The sequence below is a fragment of the Lagenorhynchus albirostris genome, chromosome 17 (assembly GCF_949774975.1).
Source record: "Lagenorhynchus albirostris chromosome 17, mLagAlb1.1, whole genome shotgun sequence".
In the NCBI taxonomy this organism is placed as follows: domain Eukaryota; kingdom Metazoa; phylum Chordata; class Mammalia; order Artiodactyla; family Delphinidae; genus Lagenorhynchus; species Lagenorhynchus albirostris.
The window spans coordinates 74,938,961-74,962,468 of NC_083111.1; the positions used below are offsets into that span (position 1 = coordinate 74,938,961).

The following is a 23,508-nucleotide window of genomic DNA, read 5'->3' on the forward strand; positions in this document are numbered from 1 at the left end:
TCTTGAACTGGGGATGAAAGTGGAGCATTGGTGCTCAGTGGAGGCGCCCTGGGGGTGGCCTCTCCTCAGCCGTGACTCTTTCAAGGACCTGCTCATTCCTGAACCATGAACGGAAATGTCAACTGCAATTAGAAATAAGGATATACCAAGGTGTACGTGCTCCCCAGAAACTACTGCATCGCCCCGAAATCTGTGACTCAAAATCGTCTCTATGACAACTGGGTATCTCAGTAAACAACAACCTGGATTACCAATAACCCTCCGTTGACAAAGAGTACATACTCTGACATGTACTACATGAACATGTGTGATGGCTAATTTCAATGGGCCAAGGGGTGCCCATGTTATTCGGTCAAACATTACTCTGGGTGTTTCTGGATGAGATTAACATTTAAATGAACAGACTGAGTAAAGGAGACTGTCCTTCCTGATGTGGGTGGGCCTTATCCGATCAGCCGAAGGCCAGAACAGAGCAAAAGGGTTGACTCTCCCTTGAATAAGAAGGAATTCCTCCTGCCCGACTGCTTTTGAGCTGGGCGTTGGCTTTTTTCTTTTTTTCCTTCTGTTCGATTCTAAGGGAAACATCAGCTCTTCCTGCATCTCAAGCCTGCTGGCTTTCAGACTGCGATTCACACCATCAGTTCTCCTAGTTCTCGGGCTTCAGACTCAAAGTAGAACCTGCACCATCGGCTCTTGGGTCTCTAACTTGCTGACTGCAGATCTCGGGACTTGTTGGCTGTCAACCTCCAGAATCAGTGAGCCAGTTCCTTATTTTCTACACACACACGCACACACACACACGCACAGCACTGGTTCTGTTTCTCTGCACGACACTAACACAGTGTGTTTTCTCACGGGGTCTCAGCAGCGTAGGAAGCGTAACTGAGCCACAGAGAAGCAGGCTTGACATGGCGTGAGCTCCTGAACGGCCTCCTCTGGACTAAACCTACAACAGGCGGGCCCTTCTACGCAGGGGACACCCTAGCCTGTTCACACATGGCACACGGACTGAAAGGCTATCGTGTTTTTTAAAAGCAACGCGGATGAATGAATGACCCGAACCACTTCACTTGCTTCACTTGCTCAGGGATCTTCTCCCAGATAGGCCGATCCGCACCCCCAGGGGGTGACACCCCACAGTGCACCCAGCTCCGCCATCTACTGTATAGGGGTACCCTCAGCAATAATAAATAGCACTCAAGTTTAACTCAAAAAGACCCTGGATCATCACAACGGTAATCTGTTGAATCAGCCTGATCTTCTTAAAAGGAAGATGCTGTATGATTATAAGGTCTCCTTATTATTCACAGACAAACACCCTGAGTGCAGCTGCTGGCCTGCTGGGTCCAGACCCCAGACACCATGGCCAGCGTCAGCCGTGGTCTCGGAGAGCTACGAGCTGTTCTGCTGAACGCCAACTGGCAGGACTGCTCAGTGCAGACTCACTGCTTGGAAGAACGTGGAGACGGTGATTTGTTAAAAATGCCAACAAGGCTTTCAGGAGGGTCGCACAGGTCAGGAAGCCCATAGGGGAAGGACGTCGGGCTTGGAGAAGCAACAGGAAGACGTGGGCTGCTTGGACTCACCCCTTTTCCACTGGCCTTTGAGCCGGAGGGAGAGAGACCAGGCTGAGGCGCTTCCTGGACCAGGCCTCCTCCCAGCCCTTTGCGCCCCCCGCCCCCCCCAGGTGAGGACAGGGCGTGTCATTTAACCTAAGTGGTGACTCATCGCCCCCTCCCCCGCTTCCAGCAGCATTGATGACCAGCTCCTGCTCCCACCTCTGCTGGAGCCCTGCCCCACCCAACTCCCAGCTACCTTGCAAGACTCTATTCGGGCGTGAATCAGCACATCCACGGAGGCCGCCCGGCCCAGCACCTGCCGCCACCCCAGACCCAGAGTCAGGCTGGGCCACCCCCCAGCACCCCGGAGTGCTCTTGGCCAACCTCCCGGAAGCATCCATTACTCTCAGTTGGAACTTCCTGCTTAAGGTCTACATTCTCCAGACCTCTGGACCAGTTCTGCTCATTTTTTTCCATCTCACCTCTACCATACTATCTTACTTACTTAGTTATTATATGTCTGGGGCTTAGCTAGCTCCCTAAATTAGCATGTAAGCTCCTCAACCGTACCGTTCATCTGCTCTGTTCACTGCAATGTCCCAAGCACCGAGAGCAGCAACCTGGCGGGTGGAAGCAGCTCGGGGGCTGTGTGCTGGATGAAAAAAATAAAGCATTTCCCTCACTAGACTATTTGCCTTTTGAGATCGGGGACCGTCTTAACCCTGTAACCCAGAGTGGCAGGCAGAATAATGCCCCCACCCCAAAGAGTGCATGTCCTAACCTCCGGAACCTGAGAACGGTTCCCTTACGTGGACATTAGCCCATGTGATTGAGTCGATGACCTGGAGATGGGAGAAGATCCTGGATTACCAGGTGGGTCCAAGGTAGGCACAAGCGTCCTTAAAGGAGGGAGGAGGTTGGTCAGACTTGGAGAGGGCTATGTGACGACAGAGGCAGAGAGAGGTCAGAGCGATGGATGTGGGACGATCCGGGCCTGCCTTTGCTGGCTTTGGAGATGGAAGAAGGGAACCGCAGTGAAGGAATACTGGGTGGCCCCTGGGCCGGAAAAAGCAAGACAGGGGTTCTTCCCAGAAGGAAGGCAGCTGTCGACGCCTTGATGTCAGCCCAGTGAAGCCCATTTCAGACTTCTGACCTCCAGAACTGGAAGATCATCAATTTGTGTTGTTTTAAGCCATTGAGTTTGTGGTGATTTGTTGCAGCCGGGATAGGAAACGGACACCCCCAGGGACTGAACACACTGCAGCTGGGCAGTGAATGTCTGCTAAACGGAGGTCGGGAATTTCCAGTAAAATGTCACTTTCAGTCTCTAAAATAAATTTCAACCCACAAGGACAGCAAAGAGTGATTTAAGCCATGAGCCAACGGTGATGGTGGTTGTTGTTTTCACTGGTCTTTCTTTTCCTTTTGATAACTAATTTTGACTCAGAGATGCTTGTGATAATATTTCCCCTCTGCTGGTACGTCTTACATTCAAATTCAACCTACTTAGGCAGCTTTATTAATCAAATATAAGTCTCCTCCTCATAAAACCCTAAAGCAAAATTTTTTTAAAGAAAAACAAAAAAAGAAACCAATTTATTTAATGAAAACTGGTCTTAACAAACAAGTAAGTAGCTGCATTCAAAGTTGTCATGTGACTTCTCAGGCCAGGCTGGTGAGGCACATGCAAGGTTTCTTCTTTCTGAACATTTCCAAATGCTCCATCCCCATGAATCTATTTTTAATGCTGACACTTGGGGAAAGAGAGAAGTGATGGGAAATCATTGAGGACTCATTTCTGTGTCCAACTGAAAATTTAAATGGTCTGAATTATGGCCAAATCCTTCCCATGTCTCATTAACAACTAAGAAGAAAACAACCTAAGAAACACCCTCAGCTCTTAGCTTTCCAATCCCCTCAGCCTACCTACCAGGCCTGTTAGTATTTTCATCCCAGAAAATGAGAATCCCTAAAGACTGGAGATTAATAAATAACTTTCAGTTACCACTGATAAACTTTGATATGTGAGATTCTTTTCAATTTACATTAATATATCATGAAAAAATTATAAACAGAGCATATAACTAATTTTTTATATGGGAAAGAAATCTTGAAATTTTTAAACATCCAGAATGGATTCACATACAACCCAGAATTTATTTGTGGCCTTTTGGAAGAGAGATAGATAGATAAATAGATAGATATAAAATAGGAAACTTTTAAAAGATCTCAAAATATGCTATCCAATAGTAATTTAAAATCATTTTTTCTAAAATATATAGTACAAACTTTATGACAATGTGTTCTTGCTATTTCTTCTACAGGATATAATTGGAGAATCAAAACATAAAGCCCACAGCATACTCCATCCTACTTAATAAACATTTACTGAGCTACTACGATGTGTGAGACCTTGAGCTGGAGAAGGACGAAGTCCCCAACATCAAGGGCTCCCCACAGGGTGAAGGGACAACATTACTGCTTCCCAACAGGTGCACCAGGGTCCACATTTGAGTGGCTTAAGGACACTCAATAAACAGATATAATTTCTCTACTGAAAAATCCTAAACCACAGTTTAATGAAAAGAAAAAAAGTTGAAATGGATTCATTTCTCTAATAAAAACAGCTACATTTAAACTGAAGTAAGACAACTGAATCCAGAGGGCATCTCTTCACCTAGGAGAGCCTGACACAATGCAATCCCTTTGCCATCGGAGTGGGCGTCTGACGTCTCCCGCCCGTCGGTCCATTCATCCAATCTCCCATCCATCATTTATCAACAGCCTCGGTGCGCCAGGTGCCAACCAGGTGGACAGGAGAATGACTAGGACACACGTCCTCGGGAACATTTCCAAATGCAGTTACTCAAGACTGTGCTAAACAGTGCCACTCCTCTCAGCCCTGTGTTTCCCAATAAACCACGAGACTGAAAGGTGCCACTGTTTTCTGCCACTGCAAGCACTTTACACCTGTTTACACTGGCTGCGCCAGAGGCTCACCTGCCTTATCCCTTGTCATGCTGTCACTCTAGCGTCTCAGAGCACATTTAAGCTGTACCCTTCACCCGCAACCTCATGTATCACCGCATCGCCTGCGACGTGCAATAAATCACGTCTCTAAGTAACAGCAAATCAATCCACTTCCTAGAAGGAAGATACAAGTCACAATCAGTGGCGCCTCCCTACAATTCTCTAAAGGATTTGGCATGTACGAAACATCCAAAGTTCTCCTATACCCTTCTTGAAGTGCCGGGTCTAGCTCAGGACTCCACATGCCGTGATGTAAACGAGGAGTTTCAGAAGAGATTTACAAGACAATCTGAAGATTGCAGTCTAATAAATACAAAGAAAAGCTGCAAGAGTGTCTGGCCTAGAGGTGTATGAGTCTGTTCCCAAACAGTGCAGAACACCAGGGCCCTGCAGCCTGAAACATCAAACTCCTACTGTCCTGACTTCTGTCCAGGGTCTCGTTGACAGAAAGCATACTAATGGAGGAGGGTTTCCAGACCACGCGGTCCAAACGTTCATCTAGAGGCGCCAAGTCTTGTCTGTGGATCCAGAAATCCAGAGGTGAACCAGCATATGTACTAATTCCCCCGCGAACTGCTCAGCCTGAATTTCATGCTTTGTGCTGTGGCCCGGGCACACCTGGGGGACGGTCATGGAGACAGCCCTGGGAAGTCCACCGAGTCATCAAAGGCAGGTCGCGGGGGACATGTCACTCAGGGATGCGAGAGCCGAATTAAGAGATTATTAGTTACTTGCCAAGAAAAACTTACCTCTTCCGCTGTTAAGTGCTGCACGCTTCCTTCTTGTTTTTTGTTTTCAGATTCGGAACCAAGTGTACAGCAGAACTGGGATCATTCTAGTAACGCCCACCTCTCCCAGGTCTGTGAGCAGATGTCAGACAGCTGCCCCAGCAGCCCTTCATAAAACAGTCCCCAACACCCCGGCTCCTCGGCCCACGCCCCTCCCCCTTTCTTATTTTACTTTTTTCCACTGCTCCTGTTCACCATTTGACAGCCTTTCTGTCTTACTTAGCTTTTTCCCAGGAAAGCAACCACTTTGATGGCAAACATCGGTTCTCTCCTGGAACCCCAGCAATGAGAACACTGCGGGCACTTAACTACACGCTTCCTGAGTGAATCACTGAAAGATGGATAACCGTGTAAAACTCTGTGCTCTGCAGTTCAACCTCTCCATGAACGTGAAGTTTGATTCTAAACCACACACCCGGGGTCTGCCCTGGTTCTGATGTGCTTTCTGTTGTTTTTGCTTTTTTAAGTATTTGTGTTAAGCCAGCTCAAATCTTGTGTACAGTGAAGCAGGAGAGAGTAGAGAGAGAGGTACAGACAGATACAAAGGATGATCTGATTATCACACACGCCGCATCCTAACAGATGGCAAAGTCTCCCCTGAGGTTAGAAGGAGAGGAAATGAACCAAACAGTATGACAATTAACTAGAGTAACCCTTATTCAAACACTGGCCAGCTTCTTCCTATCAGTCTAGTTCAGTCATCCTGCGCTGATTCCGTCTGATGATGTTTAACACTTAAGAGGCCAGTCCCTCCTGGCCTCCCTGGCTGTCCCCCCAGTGGCCCTGCTCCACAGACTCCGGCCTTAGGGACCAAGGCTGCTTTTGACCATAGATGCGTCCAAATGCATCCATATCACGCTCGTTTCACTCTGGGATGCCTTTCATTGAAAGGAAATGAATCAAGTTTCCAGAACTTTTTGAAATATACTACACCTTTCCCCTACAACACAGCCTCACATATGGCGCTACCGCAGATACAATCCCATGATAATAAGAAGAAACCGCATGAGACTAGACCGATTTCATTCCAAATTCCACCTTAGACAGGTTAAAGCCCTGAAAACCTAAGGGGGCAGGGGAGAGAGAGGGTGTGTGTCAGCGCAAGGAGACAGTATTTAACGGGGAGGGCAAGGTCCTACCTGCTTCACGACAGTCACCGTCCCGGGCGCCATGGCAACCACCGAGGCAACGGCAGTGGCGTCGTGGGTCTCGGTGCCCAGCTCGATGATCTGCTGGAGGATGTTTACAGCCGTGGGGTCAAGTCGGTCACCTTGCCAGGAAGAAGCAAACAGGAGACCAGTAAGGCCGTGGGTGGTGAAGGTCACTGAACGCAAAAGCAGCCCTTAGCAGAGGCCATTCTTGCGTGGCGCCTGGTCCAGGGATGCACGGGTTCCCAGTAAGTGCTCATTTTGACCACAGAAATAATGTGCATGGTACTTCACAGCCAACAATGCAGTCTCTATAAGAACATCTCAAAACTCCAAACAACCTGCGAGGGGACGACATTGTGACACTATTATCCCCACTTTATAGATCAGTCACCTCACTGCAAAAAAATGGAAGAGGACTGTCTTAGGCCCTTGGGTCAGTTATGTCACAAAGCCAGGGCTCAAGCCCAGATGTTCTGAATCCAAACTTGTTGATACAGGACTGCCTCTCAAAACAGAAACTCCTGAGAAGCACCAGCTATGACGTCAAACCACAGAGCTGGTTCTCCTTGAGCACAGGCATGGGAGGCGGTCAGCGAGCCTCTGCCAGATACATCACACAGGATACGGCAGAGCACCAGAGGGTGCTCAGTCGCCAAACCGGTGGGCTTTAGAATTCTAAATTAACGTAAGCTGAGGATTCTCTTTTAATCATCTCAAAAGACTGTAATCCATATCATCAGGGCAGCTACTGAGTGTACCCTCTCACTCAGCTCTCACCATCTGCTTGGCCATCTGTGACTCTCTGGAACACAGCACTCTGACCCTGATCATTACTTCACTAAGAGGGAAACTACTACCTGATTGATCGCCAGGCTAGCATAATATCATGAAGTCTCCACCAACGTCTACATACTCCTGGACGACTTTCTGCAGGCCACGTTCCAATGCAAATTAGTAAGTGATAAGGGAAGGGAATTCAACGTGTTCTACACAGAGGGTGGGACATGGCATACGACTGAGGCAATGACATTAGCACCTGTTCACCATGCACCAGCCTAGCATCCCCTACACACACCTATTCACACCTACACACACACTCTCCTTCAGCAGGGGGGCGGGTTTCAACTCTGCCTTGCAGCCAACCACTCTAAACATCTAAACACTAAACAAAATACTGACCTTAAAAAATGTACTGAAATAAGATTTTAATTCCTCATCCATTTACTCCCTCGATGACCATTTATCAAGCCCAAACTGTCAGCCAGGAACATGGTTCCCAGTGGGATACAGCAGGGGTCCCCAACCCCCGGGATCTAATGCCTGATGATCTGAGGTGGAGCTGATGTAACAGTAATCGAAATAAAGTTCACAATACATGTAATGCGCTTGAATCATCCTGAAAGCATCCCCTCCCTCCATCCTTGGAAAAACTGTCTTCCACAGAAATGGTCCCTGGTGCCAGAAAGGCTGGGGACAGCTGGGATACAGACAAAGATCTAACGCTGCCTCCCCCCACCCCTTCCGGGCTCACAGGTGACTGAGACAGACCGTAAGCAAATCATACAGCCCCTGGTCGGTTCCATATCAGGGGGGCGACTAGGGAGCTCTGTGGGAAAGTCAGGCGGGCTCCCGGGAGATGACACACCATCTGAATACTGAAGACGAAGATGTGTTCGCCAGAAAAAGTGCTGTGCGGGGAGGGGAACAGACCAGGCCCCAGAGGGCACAGGAGCGTGTGGGTGAGAAACACAGCTCACGCCGAGAACGGCAGAGTCTGGCCCAGGAGGGCACGGCTCCAAGGTGGCCAGAGATGCAGCGCAGGGAGGCCAGGGCCTAGAGCAGGTGAGCAGGTGGCCCGAATGCCGAGCTGCAGAGTCTGCCGTGTTTCCTAAGAGCCAGGAGGAGATGCCGAGGGCTGAAGGAGTGAGTGAGTGAGCGCTGGTGGGGATGAAGATGGACAGGCTGTCCTGGCAGGGCTTGAGCAATCACTAAAGTCACTGGACATGAGGAAGGAAACATGCACTGAGACATGGCGTCAGCTCTGGGAACCGCACCAAGAGCCGGCACCTTGACGCCCCATCTGCAGAGCCTGCTTCTCTCACAGGCTGCAAAGCTGTCTCCCGAATCCCCCGGTGAGCACAGCACCGGCAATGAATCTTCCCCAAAGTGACCGGCCCCAAGGGGTTTTCTGCATACCCTTCTTACAACCTGGGGTTTAGGGATGTAAGAGCTGGATGAAATGGCAATTTCCTGTTTCCCATCACCAGCTGACTTCACTTATGCTTCCTCTAATCCCACTTGCTTGACCTCTGTCCCCCAAATACCCAGAGGGCTGTGGTACATTATATTAACTCGTACTCCTTTCCTGTTTGGAAAAGAGCATCAAGGAAATGTTTTCTAAGCACAATGCCCCAGTTGCCACTAGCCTGGCACAGTGGTTTGTTTTTTCAAATTGATCAAACATTTGAAACTGATGACATTTGACATAAAAATCCTGACTTGGGGCTTTTCAGAAGAACTGGGAAGTGGGCAGTCCCAACAAGAAGTCAGGAGACCTCGATTCCAAGACCAGCTCCAACACCCAACAAGTGGACGATCCTCAGCCAGCCGTCACAAGGAGGCAACCTTCCGCATCTGTGAAGTGAGGGCAGTAGGACCTGCTTCTCCCTGCTCTGAGAGGTGATCCTACGTGTGAACACCCGGCAACCCCGTCAGGCGGCACCACGTTGGCTGGGGCCCTGTTCTAGAACACTGCAGGAGAGCTCCACCTCCAAGCCTGACAATGGGACCGCTCCAGTGGTCAGAATGCAGTGGAAGGAGAGCAACTGGCAGACCTAATTCATCCGTAAAGTCATTCATTCAGCCTGTCTATCAAAGACCAGTTCTGAGGTGTGAGAGGGAGGCGGGGGGCACGCTCTCACCACTGTCTGAGGTGTATCTCAGGTCCTGGAGGGCAGCCACCGCTGCCTGTGTGCCCTGGACGTCCTCTTCGGCTTCGGTGATATGCAGGTACTGGGTGGAGGGCTCCTCCGGAGTTTCTGTTGCTGGCTAAATAAAAACACAGCATCATCCATGTGACCTTCTAGAAGATCACCTATTACCCAGAAGTCCCAGGATAATGGATTAAGACAAAACAAATGCACATAAGCAATGCTTTTGCAGCAGCTCATTAAGCAGGCACCCCTGAGAAATCAGTGCTCCAGTAAAAACCTACTTCCCAAAGACAAAACTTCTCTTTGCAAGTGCCGAGACTTTTTAAAACCAGCGTTGGTGGAAAGCTTCCTGCAACACGTTCTTGCCGTAGGGAACAGAGTATGCTGTTCATAACTAGAGATGACACACGCTCAGAGGTTCTCGTGTGTGCTCTTCTGCTGTCTCCTCTGCTCTTCCCATGGCCACCAACACTGCCCTTATCTCCCCTGTGCCCGGGCCTCCTGCCGTGAGGAAGGCCGAGAGGAAGGCACAGCAGTGGTGACGGTGGAAGGGAGCAGAGGACGGGTAATCACATAACACTCGGCAAGCTTCGAGCACGGGTCCCGGCACAGAGCGAGATCTCGGCAAATCTTAGCTACTCATGCTGCTCTGATTATAGGAAGGATATGAGAAATACAACTGACCAGAGAAAATACAGCTGTGCAAAATCAGGACTCATGAGAGTACGAGAAGCTAAAGAGACAGTCACAGGTATCTTATACCTAAGGAGAGAAGAGGTGGGATGGAATTTTCACAAGAACTAGATATTGATAATCACCTCCTTCTGGAACTGCAAGGCAGGAAACATGGATGTCACCAATAAAGAAGAACAAAAAGGGGATTTTACATACAATTTATAGGAGCCAAAGCGATCACTCTCTACAAGCACTTATCAGTTACTCACACAGGTTCAGAATAGAATGTGATTATTCTTTTACAGCCAAGTGGTCAAGTTCATTTAGGCATTTCCAGCCTGACATTTAGTAGACACCCAATAAATGTCTGATGAATGCATAAATGAACAAACAGAAGCATATTTCCTTTTAAGTACCATTAAGCAACACAGTGGCCAACACTGACTAGATCCGAGGAATGGCTTAGCCTGCGATGAACAGGATGGGCATGGACTGGCTTCCCCTCTTTGGGGTACTCTTTGTAATAACCATCTGTGGGAAGGACAGTGCTTTACAGGGCATTCCTGGAAGGCTGGCGACAGCCCAGCTGCTGTTAACAGGCAGCTTGTCGTCACACGGGGACCACCCCCTGCCCAGCTTCTTAGCTGCTCTACTGTCTCACTTCTGGAGTCCAGTGCGTGGCTTGGTGTCAGCTATTTTTATTGAGTCACAGTTCTGCTGAAGGTGTCAGGATCTGTAAGGAGTGAGACCTCCAGAGGAGAGCGCCATGACTGCACTAACGAAAGCACCAGCTGGCCAGGAGAGATGGTGCTCTACATCAGGAACTGGCATTCCCATGTCTATGTGTAACAGAGAGCAAATCCTTGCAAGTATGAGCTTGGAACACCAGAGGGCTGACTGTTTCCCACAGATGAGGATGTGACGTTGATGCTGGTGGCACCACCACCTCCAATAACCATGCCATTTACTGTAGGCCTACTGGGGACTGGACAGTAACCCCGGCGTTTTATAGACAGTGCTTTAACATACTCCTTAAATATTCTTACAGAAAATGTCAAACATACACAAGACAGAGAGGTGAACTTCCGTGTACACATCACCCAATCTCAACAATCATCACCTCATGGCCAGTCCTGTTTTGCCTATCTCCCCATGCACTCCACACAACTGTCCTTTGATTTTGAAGCAAATGTGGATGTCATATCAATTTATCTATAAATATTTTAGAATGTATCTGTAAAAGGTAAAACTCTTTCAAACCATAACTACAACACCACCGTCACACTCAAAACACTTAATAGGGCTTCCCTGGTGGCACAGTGGCTTAGAGTCCGCCTGCCGATGCAGGGGACACGGGTTCGTGCCCCGGTCCAAGAAGATCCCACATGCCGCGGAGCGGCTGGGCCCGTAAGCCATGGCCGCTGAGCTTGCGCGTCCGGAGCCTGTGCTCCGCAGCGGGAGAGGCCACAGCAGTGAGAGGCCCACATACCACAAAAAGAAAAAACAAACAAAAAAAAACCACACTTAACAGTAGTTCCTTAGTATCTTCACATATCTAAATGGTGTTCTAATTTCCCCAATTACCTCATTTTTTCACAACTTGTTCTACAAATCATATTTAAGTAAGTTATTGAAACCCATATATTAGAACTGACTGATAAAAGTCTCATAAGACTTGTATTTATAGGCTCTCCCTCCACTCTTTCTCCTCTGCTTATAGTTTTGTTGGGAAAAGTGGTCGTTTGCCTTCAGCGTTTCCAACAGTCTGGGTTTTGCTGACTGCACCAACATGGAATCATTGAATATGTTCCCTTGTCCACTGTATTTCCTGTAAACTGGAAGTCAGACGCAGAAGCTTAATTAGGTATCAGTTCCCTTTCTGGCAAGAAGGCTCCACGGGTTAACACAGTGTCCTTCCATCAGGAGACACTATGTCTGAGTGTCTCTGTTTTTGCCATGTTGGCATGACATCAGTGGAGGGTTGCAAAATGGCAATACTGTAAATCTTCATTTGTTAGCTGGAGTACTTCTATAAAAAACGTCTCTTCACAAACATTCGGTTACCCTGAGATATAGTTTATTTAGATGAGGTAGAAAAACTGTTTGATTCTGAGCCTTTATTTACCAAAACAGAGTTTTATTTATCAAAATAGAGTCGATTCCCTAATATCCTACAAAGGTGACTAAGGATTTTTCTCCCAGTATCATTATAAACTCATGGATTTAAACACACTTGATGTGCTTCACTCCAGTCTGTAAACACTAACAACAGCCTTGGAGTAACAATATCAACCCTACCACTGACGGTGGAATAACTGAAAACAGGACTTTTTTTGCAGTTCTTTTTGCCCTTAGGTTATATCCCACTAGGGAGGAACAATCAAATTTCTATCTTAAAGTCTCTTGAAATAGTCCTTCTCTATGTACTTCTGCCATCGTTTTGATATATAGTTCAGATACTTTATTTCATTCTATTCTCAATTTTTAGGGTTAGAGTTTGCTTTTTAAAGTGTAATTTTGTTTTTATTATTACATAAGAAATGTATTTCTTATATTTATATCAGAGTTCCAGAGTCAAATCTGCACAGTCGGTCTCTGCTAAGACAAGTTTAGCTTCTCTCCTACCCTCTCCATCTTATCTCCCTGCCTTTCCTACCTGTGCTTTCCTCCCTTTTTATAACTTTTATTTTGAAATAATTTTAGATTTACAAAAGAGTTCCAAAAAAAAATGCAGAGACTTCCCACATAGCCTTCATCCCACTTCCCCTAATACTGACATCTGCTGTAACCATGGTACAATGATCGAACTAAGATATCAACATTGGTACAATACCAGATTCCATTGGCTTTTCCACTGGCATCCTTTTTCTGAGGACCCCACAGTGCATTGAGCAGTCACAACTCCAAAGTCTCCTCCAACCTCTGACAGTTCTTCAGACACTCCTGAAGAGAACTAGTCAGGCATCTGGCCATCCACATCATCACATCAGCTGGATACGTCGGATGGTCTCCCATGATCAGGTGGAGGCTGAGGATGTTTTGAAGAGCACCACGAGGTGACTGCCCTTCTGATCACATCGTATCAGGGGGTACATGAAGTCACTACGTCTTACTACTGAGGATGCTGACCTCGATCACGTGGTTAAGGTGGTGCCTGCCAGGTGTCTCCACTGTAAAGTTACTACTTTTCCCTCTATAATTAATAATTATTTAGGGGGAGATAATTTGAGGCTACATAAATACTGTATTTCTCCTTAAACTTCTGTCTACTATTTCTAGCATTCATCAATGGATCTTGCCTGCTGCAATTATTACTGTGGTGTTCCAATGGTGATTTTCTATTTCCCTCATTCTTTCTACATTTATTAATCAGCATTCTTCTGCGGGGAAGAACTGTTCCTTCTCCACCATTTATTCAATCATTTATTTATGTCAGTATGAATGCAGAGATATTTATTCTATTCTTTCAGTTTTAGTCCAACACCATCATGAGTTACTTTGTTACTCAAATTGTTCCAGCTCTGGCCCGTTAGGAACTCTTTGGGTTGTCTCGTGTGTCCTTTCGGCATGCCTCCATCTTATTTTTGTGGAGCACGTTGTTACTTTCTAGTACTGCAAAATGCTCCAGGGTCAACTTACATAATTTCTGCCTCAGCCCTGGAATCAACCACTTTTCAAAGGGACTCTGGTTCCTTTTGTTGGATTATCCTGAGAATCCAAGATCTGGATTCTAGGTGTACTCATTGCCAGCGGCATGTCACTGCTTCTAAGCCCTCTAAGCACGAAAAGCTAAGAAATACATGTATGTATACTAACCACGTATACACATATATCTGGAATTATTTCTACGTCAATCTATTGGTGTACGCGCACACACACACACACACACACACACACACACACACAATCTATCTACATGTTATATATAACAGTGCTGCAATAAATAGCCTTGTGCAATCACCTTTCCTCATTTTTTTTTTTTTTTCCCCAGTATGCGGGCCTCTCACTGTTGTGGCCTCTCCCGCTGCGGAGCACAGGCTCTGGACGCGCAGGCTCAGCGGCCATGGCTCACGGGCCTAGCTGTTCTGTGGCATGTGGGATCTTCCCGGACCGGGGCATGAACCCGTGTCCCCTGCATCGGCAGGCGGACTCTCAACCACTGCGCCACCAGGGAAGCCCCACCTTTCCTCATTTTTGTCAGTATAACTTTGGGATAATTTTCTAACGGTGGGATCGTCTAGTTAATGGAAAAAGAAACACATATGTAATTTTAGTAGATACTGCTAAATTCCCCTTCATAAAGGTCACATCGTTTTGCATTCCCACCAGCAATGCATGAGAGTGCATATTTCCCTTCAGCCTCTCCAGCAGAGATGATGTCAAAACTTTTGGATTCTTGCCAGTCTACTAGGTAAGAAATTCTATCTCTGTCAAGTTTTACTTACATTTATTATGTGGGAGGTTGATCGTGCTTTCAGATATTCAAGGTCATTTGCATTTCTTTTTCTATGAACCTTTCTTATCTTTCGCCCATTGGGCTGTCGATCTTTTTCATCAGTATTTCTAGAAGCCTTTTATAATGTAAAGATATTCACCCTTTTTTCTATGATATGACTGAAAATATTTTTTTGGCATTTGCCCCTCTACTTCTTGAGTTCTTTTACATAGTAGTTTTAAAATTTTTTTACGTGGTCAATTTTTTTTCAGTCTTTTCCCTAACTGAATCTGGATTTTGAGTTACAGTTAGGAAAGTTCTCCACACTCCCAATTTATAAATGAATTCACTTATGTTTTCTTCTTGTATTTGTAAAATATCTCTTTTTTTAAATCTCTGTTCCTTTGCTCTAGGTTCTCTCTATAGATAACTCACTGACTATTGTATATTGATGTTTTAATCTGTGTGTAGTAGATTTTCAAAAACATAATCCTGTGTCTACAGAGATACTTTATTTCTTCTCTTCGATTCTTATGCCTCTATTTACTCTGCCTTTGTCCAACACACCAGTTGAGGCCTCCCACGTGATGCTAAAAACCAGAGCCCCTGGGGCACCCTCATCCTGTTCCCAACTCTAACAAGAAACCCCCTAGTCTAGGATGACAGCTTTTGGGCTGAAACACATACATTTTGCTTTTCATCTTAAAGATGTATTCATCAAATTCTACTTTATTGACTGTTTTTAATCAATGGATGCTGAATTTTGTCAAATTTTCATAGATGCCTTTTCTGCATCTATGAAGATGATCATTTCACTTTTCTCCCTAGTCCTCTCATTATGATGGGCTACATGGACACATTAACACATTCCCTCCTACTGGACAACCCTTCCCCTGAATTCTGGAACACTTCTCACATTGTCATGATGTATTATTGTTTTTCATGGGGTGTTGGATTTGTTTCAAAGCCCTTATTCTTAACTGGAGTAAGCCCACTGGATACTCTAATGCCCTAGAAAGTTCTCAGGAAGTGGTTCTCAATTGGGGGTGACTTTGACTCCTGGGGCACACTGGCAATGTCTGTGATAGTCTGGTTTTCACAGCTGGGTATGCGAATGGATCCTAGTGGGTAGAGGTCAGTGATACTACGAAACATTCTAAAATGCACAGCACAGCCCTCTACCACGAAGAATTATCCGGGTCATAACTTTAGCAGGACTCAGTTTGAGAAGCTCTGCCTAAGGTAAACTGCAATCTGGTGTGACCCCTGGTACTTGAGAAGAGAAACAACTATTGGCTTTTAAAATACAGCTACTGGCTTTTATATAATTCAGTCAGGAAACTGGTTCCAACACCTGAGGGGAAAACAAAGGTGACGGGTAGAAGCACATGCCTCCGGTGGAAGGAGAGGAGGGCCTAGAAGCAGCAAATGGGCCCTGCCCTGCCCTCTGGGTGAGGACTGCCAGGATATGCCCTGTGTGCATTCTGCTTTCAGATGCAACTTCTGAAACTCTGAATTCGTGATAACAGAAGTGAAAATATCCACGAGTCCAACACAGACGTTCAGAAACCAGCCTAAACGCAACCCAGAGTAAGAAGTCACATGCGTGGCCTGGCTCTCACCCAGTGGCACCCCTCAGATATGAGACAGCGTTTGAAAAGATTTCCAAGTTTCCCAACCAGAAAACCCACTGCTCTGAGGAACTGCACTGGGCTTGCCTGGTTTGTCATCTGCGTTTAGGAAAGGCACAATCGATACCATGCTTTTAAAAGTACCTCCCACTTGGGATCTCCTTCGTTCTCCACCAACTTCAAGCCATGCTTGTTCTTCAAGTGCCTGTTGAACTCCCATTTGGTGCCATAGACGAAGCTGCACACAGGACACTTCAAACAACCTGAAAGCACAGACACAGGTAAAAAGAAGCATTCACAACACATGAATTCTGCCTTGCATTCAAACGCTCCAAATCTAAGGGATGTATTTTTTGTCTCCAGTACTCACTTTCAATCCAAGCTTACCTTAATATTAAACAGAATAGCAACAGTATATGTGTTTTTCAGGGCAAAGGTTTAAAACTTAATGCATTTCTTTTCGTTTATTAAATGAGAATTTGCAGTGAGCCTAATACACACGTAATATTTTAGGTGCCAGAGAGAATTAAGATGAGTAACATAATTCCCTTGGCCAAGTGGCTGAACAGCTTAAATGATTTTTCCATGTTTTTATTCGAAAATAACAAATCATTTGGAAAGCAAAAAATAACTGAAGGACAATGGGTGCTTTTCGCAATCTCCTTCATCCTAAAACACTAAGACCAAGGGCCAGATTCTCAGTCTCCTTCACATCAGAAGGGGAGACAGTGATATAAATTCCCATGTAAATATCCCGCTAAAGGACAAATGAAAAAGCTGGTCACATCCTGAAATGTCACTATTTATTTAATTGATTAAATCTTACACACGGTCCAGGAAGTATCTGGATGCTTTCGTTAAGAGAATATAAAACTGTAGGATAAAAAAAGAAGAACCAAAAAAACCGACACACAAAGTCACACAAAGACTATCTTTCTAAAATTATATCAGAAGCAGCAACTAAATTAGGAGCTGGACAAAAATCACTTATTTATTTGTCTGTTTATAGGAAGTAGAGTTGATTTACAATGTTGTGCTAGTTTCAGGTGTACAGCAAAGTGATTTAACAGGCTGTGCTTCCAGAAGCAAACTCTAGCCCCTCAGGAGGCTAACTGTAGTCCCGGCATCAGGCCTCCAAACCTACCAGACATTTAGCAGGCCAGAGCCAGGCTAAGTGCTGGTACCCTCAGGTGTGCACCCTCAGCTGGCCGGGGCAGTGAGGTGGGACCACCAGGCACCTACTGGTCTCCCCGCAGCCACTGTTTGTCTGCTCTACACCCAGCACACAAATAAAAACTCAAACAAAATTACATTTCACATAGGTGTAAGACCCTCTACTGCCTTCCCATCACACCCAGAATAAAACCCCAGCTCCTTGCTGTGGCCTGTGACCCCAGTGGCCTGGTCCCTGCCTCCCTCTCCAGGCTTGTCCCCTCCCCTTCCCCCCCATCCTCGCCTTTCTCTGTCTTTTGCATTCCCCAAGCTCCTTCTCTTCTCAGGACACCTGCTGCTGTTGTCAGTCTGTCTGCTGACCCGGTCCCCTGTCTCTGCTTGACCTGCTGTGCTTCCCTGTGCCCTCCCAGCGTCAGTATTTATTTCTTGCTCACTGGGGCACTAAGGAGGGAGGGAGAGGAATTCTGTCCTCATGACAAGGTGTCAACAAATTATATAAGAACTAGACAAATCTCATGGTACACATCACCTAATTTAAGTATCTCCTAGATGCAGCTGGGATGTGCTAGCTCTCCTGAATCAATTCCATGTCAGTGACTCTCAGAGAGCACCGTTCTGTAACCGGGGTTTCCTGTCTCTCACCTGAGGTGGTGGGCGATTCCCCAGAAAGTCATGAGAAGGAACAGAAGCCAACCCAGGTGGCCGACAGCACAGCCCCTTAAACTTTCGGCCTCCCACGCCGGGAGGGCACAGGAGAGCACAGCAGGTCCAACAGAGACAGGGACCAGAGTCAGCGCAAAGACCGGCAACAGACACCAATTCTGAACTTCCAGAACATTCTACAGAAAAGGCAGCTCAAACAGATGCTTGTTTTCTGAAACTCAAATACACTGCACTCTTTTTTTAGGCAAAATCAAGTGGGCTTGCTCTTTCTTGCCCAGAGGATAATTAAACTTACTTTTTAACCTTCTTTGTTATTGCTTATTAATCATCTAAAATGAAATATTTTCCTACAATCATCTTTTAAAACCCTCCAAGGTATGAGAACCACTACCTTTTCTTTTGGTTAAGCTGACATTGCTTCTATAAAGACTTAATACGAGGCAATGAACACAAGCAAACTACCTAAGGTTAAATTTAGGCTTTAAAATGAAACTGAAGGTTCCTTCTGGGCTATTCTTTAACAGAAACTAATTTAGGGAGAAAAACATCCGTATACTATGTTTAAATTAAAATTAATATGAGAATGCCTCCACATTAATTAAAACATCCGTCCACCTTTGCCATGGTGGCTTTAATTAAAGAACAACAAATGGAAATATGTAATCTAGACCCAAGGTGTAACTATGCCAGTTAATTGACATTAAAGCTGGGAAATATTAATTTCCATTTCAATTCATTAAATGCTTAGGCCACACTCAGTAAAGGTCACGGGGAGGCCTGCTGAATTTGCTTGCAGCATCGATATTAAGTGTGCACCATAAAACCCTAAACATCCCCCCACCGCCCAAGTCGCAAGTTCCTCCTGAGGAAAGACAAACCAGGCCAAAGGATAGAATTTCAGGAGCAATTTTAAAATTCCATCATGGAACCCTTTGTTCTTTTTGGGATGCAGTATATTCTGGAGGAATTTTGAGCATTAAACTATTTGCACTCCTTTGCAGTGGCTGACATTATGGAAAATTCCATTTCATTTTCAGTAATATAACTCCCAGAATGGCAGGGGACACCGGGTTGGACAGTCAGAAGACCTGAATTTGGCACTTGCTCACGTGACTCAGAACCACTTCCTTAAATTCTCTGGGTCTTGGTTTTCTCTTCTACCAAGGTAAAAATGCTAAAGCCTGTATCCTTATAAAAGGCAGCGAGGTCAGCAGAACAATGGGCCCTCCAAAGATATTCACATCCTAATCCCTGGAACATGTGACTATGCGACCTCCCATGGCAAAAGAGATCTCAAAGGTAGGATTCACGTAAGGATCTTGAGATGGGGAATTATTCTGGACTATCTGGATGGGCCTAATGTAATCACAAGGGTCCTTCTAAGAGGGGAGTGGGAGAGCAGATCCCAGTGACGTAACCTGAGAAAGACTGCTGGCTTTGGAGGACGGGGCACGAGCCAAGGAATGTGGGCAGTGTCTAGAAGCTGGAAAAGGCAAGAAAACAGATCCTCCCCTAGAGACTCCAGAAGGAATACAGACTTGTTAGCAAACTTGACTTCAGCCTGTGAGACCCATCTTGGACTCCTGACCTTCAGAATGGTAAGATCATAAATCCGTGTTGCTTTAAACTACCGCCAAGTTTGTGGTCATTTATTACAGCAGCAATAAGAAACTAATACAGGCACTCAAGGGTAACTGGACCAAAAGCAGCTTAATTATCAAAGGAAAGTGGATACAGAGTAATTTGATTTTATTAACAAGTGAAATACGAAATCGGACTTGGGAAATACTGCAGAGGAAAAACCAAGTGCATTTGACTATAAGCCAGGCTGACGTTCCAAACCCCAGTGAGGAACTGGTAAACGGAGCTTAAGCAAGGTCTCCCCCATCCCTCCTGGTCCCCTCACACACTCCTCAGAATCTTGGCATCTGAGATCCAGCACACCCGTGGTGAAAGCCAGACTCTGAATCAGGACCCCGGTCTGGCTTGACCACCGGCTCACTTTGTGGCCGGGGCCGGTCCTTTTCCCTCCCTACGCTTCCTCATTTTAAAATGGAAATGATGACGCCAACCCCACAGGGCTTCGTGAGAGAGAAGATAACATATAAAATAACAACCAACAACACAGTGTAGCATCACAGCACTGGAAGCACCTGCCAATAATGTATGGGATCTAGGCCCTAATAAAAACAATTTTAAAATAAAAATGTCCAAAAGTCAAATAAAGGACTTTGGGTTAACTGATAGTTTCTGGATTTTCTTCTATACTGTTTTCCCTGAATCTGGTGTGAATGTACATCTAAGGTACGGATGTACACGTATTTATACTTTTCTAATACAATTGTTCAAAATAACGCAAAGATCTTAGCAGATGCCACAAAACTAAGCCTTCTCCTGGTCCGCTTCCTCACATCTTATCTTAATTACCTACCCTTCCTCAATGATCCCCTCTAACGGGGAGCCTGAGTTAAGGCACACCACCCAGGAGAAGCAGATGATTTTCCTCCCATGAGCAGCATGGGGCCTGTTAAAAGGAACGTGTACTTTCTGTTAGAGGATAAGAACACGGAGGCACTGCCCAGCCTCTGTCTCCAACCCAGGCAGGAAGGGCAACAATGCTACCACAGCCCAGTGCCTTGCACAGTGTGGGACACATGAGGGGCTCAAGGTGCACCATGAAGAAGGACTTTGGGAATAAACATGATAGGGAATTGGAACCATTTATCAGGCACTTGTTACATGTCAGGCATGGTCTGGAATCTTCAAGAATAAGATCTCATCTTTGCAACCTGATGCTCAAAGAAGGTAAGTAACTGGTCCAGGGGCCACAGTGATCACAGACCCGCCTCCACGGTCTGTGCTCCTAACCCTCCGCTCGTGCCAACTGCCTGGGGCGACTTGAAGGAGGGCCTTGAGGTCACCAGAAAAGGACCAGCCCGCTAAGCCCCATCGTTAGCCCACCGTGAGCTCCAGGAATGAGCTGAGAGTTTGTGACACTTAGCATCAAAGCATCGGATGCCTTTCACAACCTGTGATTTAGTGAACCAGCTCCTGAGCTAGCTTCATCAGGGGCATTTTAAAAGGAGGAAAGGGGGCAGACCCACTGAAGCGATACAATGTGAAAAATGTGTATTTTGTGGGAAAACACCTCGAATCCATATTAATGAACAAGTGATGGGCTGAGAAGAATAAACAAGAGATTGTCTGATCTGCTTTCAAAATATGAGAAGTACATAAAACATACGCAGGGAATAAAACACTTAAGTAGCATTAAGTACAAGTCTAACTGCCAAAAAGCACTGGAGCCCGAGGGGACTGCTGCGTCCTGATGGGGCCCAGCTGGCATGCGGCCGGAAGCGGCACCTGTGCCCCCAGGACCAGAGGTGTGCTGGGGCCGCTGGAACCATCTCTTCCCAGCTCAGCGACCTCACACTGGAAGCTTAAAATTGGCCCTGGCGGAAATATGCATGGCACAGAAATTGGCAAATGCTACGAATCAGGTTCCCTTCCCCCTGCCCCGGGAGAGCCAGCTGGTAAACACTCACAGAACACGAGTGGATGCCCTAGCAGCCCCCATTCCAGAGCTCGCTGAAAATGACCCAAACTCTGTGGAAAACACCATGTGCCTTCCATCAGAAACCTCAGCCTATTCGGCCTTCTTCCCGCCTCTCCTGCAGTGCTGTGCACGGACACCCTCCCCAAACCCCTGAGCATGGGGGCAGGAGAATCCTTCCCAGCAATTGATGGCTCTGCCTGTGTCACAGTGCGACACCATTTAAACACAGCTGATGGACAAGGAGTCCCTGCATTGGTTTCAGGAGACTAGCATCGTTTTGATAAAACTGCATTTTATTTGTGGGTTTTTTATCACATCATCATTTTAACACATATTCCTCTATCTCAAAACAAGAAATTATAAAGTCCCACAAAGATATCTTTTGAGGAGTGATGTGAAGACGAAAATAAAACCAAGTGGGGATAGGGAGAATTACATGGAATTAATCAAAAGGAAATGAAAAATTCCAGTGGTACCAAACACCTCACCATTTCCAAAGACAGTCATTTTATCCAGCTCCACTTTCTCCCTGTCTCCTTCACTCTCCACAGCGAGCGCTGTGTGCTCTTGAGATCTCTGAGCTGCACTCACAGTCAACTGGCTCTCTGCTTTCAGAGACAGTTTTCCCGCCAACACACAATGGCACAATGTCTCCTATGAGCCGAGACATTTAGTTGTTTCCTTCCACAATATGTCTCTTAAAGGGGGGCATAGGAAAACTAAATAAACACACACACACACACACACACACACACACACACACACACACACACACAGGCCAAAAATAGCCCTGCAAAGATTAGAAATAAAACCCAGACCCTGTCAGGGAATGCCAATTGATTACAGAGAGTCTTGGAAAGTTAAGTGAAAACTTAGGGCATGAAGCAACTTGACCTCAGCACATTTTCTGCAAGGCAACGATGAAAGTTTGGAAGCATGGAGCTATGACAGTGTCATCAGTCAGATCCCCACGCCTGTCCCAACTGCCACAGTAAACGTCTATTTCCTGCCAATCCAACCCAAGAGTGTGAAGGATGCTAAAACGAATCGCTAGCCCGCTACTCCAATTATTTACTGTGACTCTAAGGCGATCTATCCTCTCCTCTGTGATTCCTAGACAGGGGAGTCATCAAAAATGATGCACCAGGGCTTCCCTGGTGGCGCAGTGGTTGAGGGTCCGCCTGCCGATGCAGGGGACACGGGTTCGTGCCCCGGTCCGGGAAGATCCCACATGCCGCGGAGCGGCTGGGCCCATGAGCCATGGCCGCTGAGCCTGCGCGTCCGGAGCCTGTGCTCCGCAACGGGAGAGGCCACAACAGTGAGAGGCCCGCGTACCGTAAAAAAAAAAAAATGATGCACCAGCTCTAGAAGGACTGGCATATTTTCAGAAAAACAAAACAAAACAAAACATAAAAACAAAAGAAAGGAATGAAAATGTATTGAGTGCCAGACACTCAAGTGTTCTCGTTTCACTCTCCCCGAGATCACAAGGGATGGCTGCTGTGAACTCCACCTGAGGTGCAGGGCCTCAGGTGGAGAGGAGGGTGACTTGCCCAAATGGCACCGCACCTTCCTGCCCTCCAGCTCCGTGAAACTGCCATTCAAGCCAATGCCAGGCCCACGGTCCCGTTACCCCAGATGGATGGCTTAAAATTATCCCGAGTTTTTTCTGCCGCTCATCCATTTCTGTACATCAGCCCTGTCACCGAAAGTGCTGAAGGATACCGTCAATTCATTTGTTTTACATTAAGATGCCTTTCATGGCGATTACAGCAAGTGGAGCTTCACGCTGCATCGGAAAACTAGGAGCGGCCCCGGCTGCAGCCGAGTTTACAATCCCACAGCTTTGTTTACGGGGGCAGGTTTCTAAAATGGTCTTCAGCTTCAAAGAGTCACAGGATTCAGGAAAGAGTA

General features: G+C 46.4%; 1 protein-coding gene across 1 annotated transcript in view; it reads right to left on the reverse strand.

The window, feature by feature from the left end:
- Window positions 1–23,508, reverse strand: part of ZFAT (zinc finger and AT-hook domain containing) — a 187,258-nt gene that overhangs the window by 23,375 nt on the left and 140,375 nt on the right. Inside the window, exons 14-16 of the mRNA XM_060127706.1 lie at window positions 16,347–16,465; window positions 9,450–9,576; window positions 6,517–6,647 (exon numbers count right to left, since the gene is read on the reverse strand). Of these exons, the coding sequence (XP_059983689.1) occupies window positions 6,517–6,647; window positions 9,450–9,576; window positions 16,347–16,465 (377 nt within the window). The remainder of the gene's footprint in view (window positions 1–6,516; window positions 6,648–9,449; window positions 9,577–16,346; window positions 16,466–23,508) is intronic.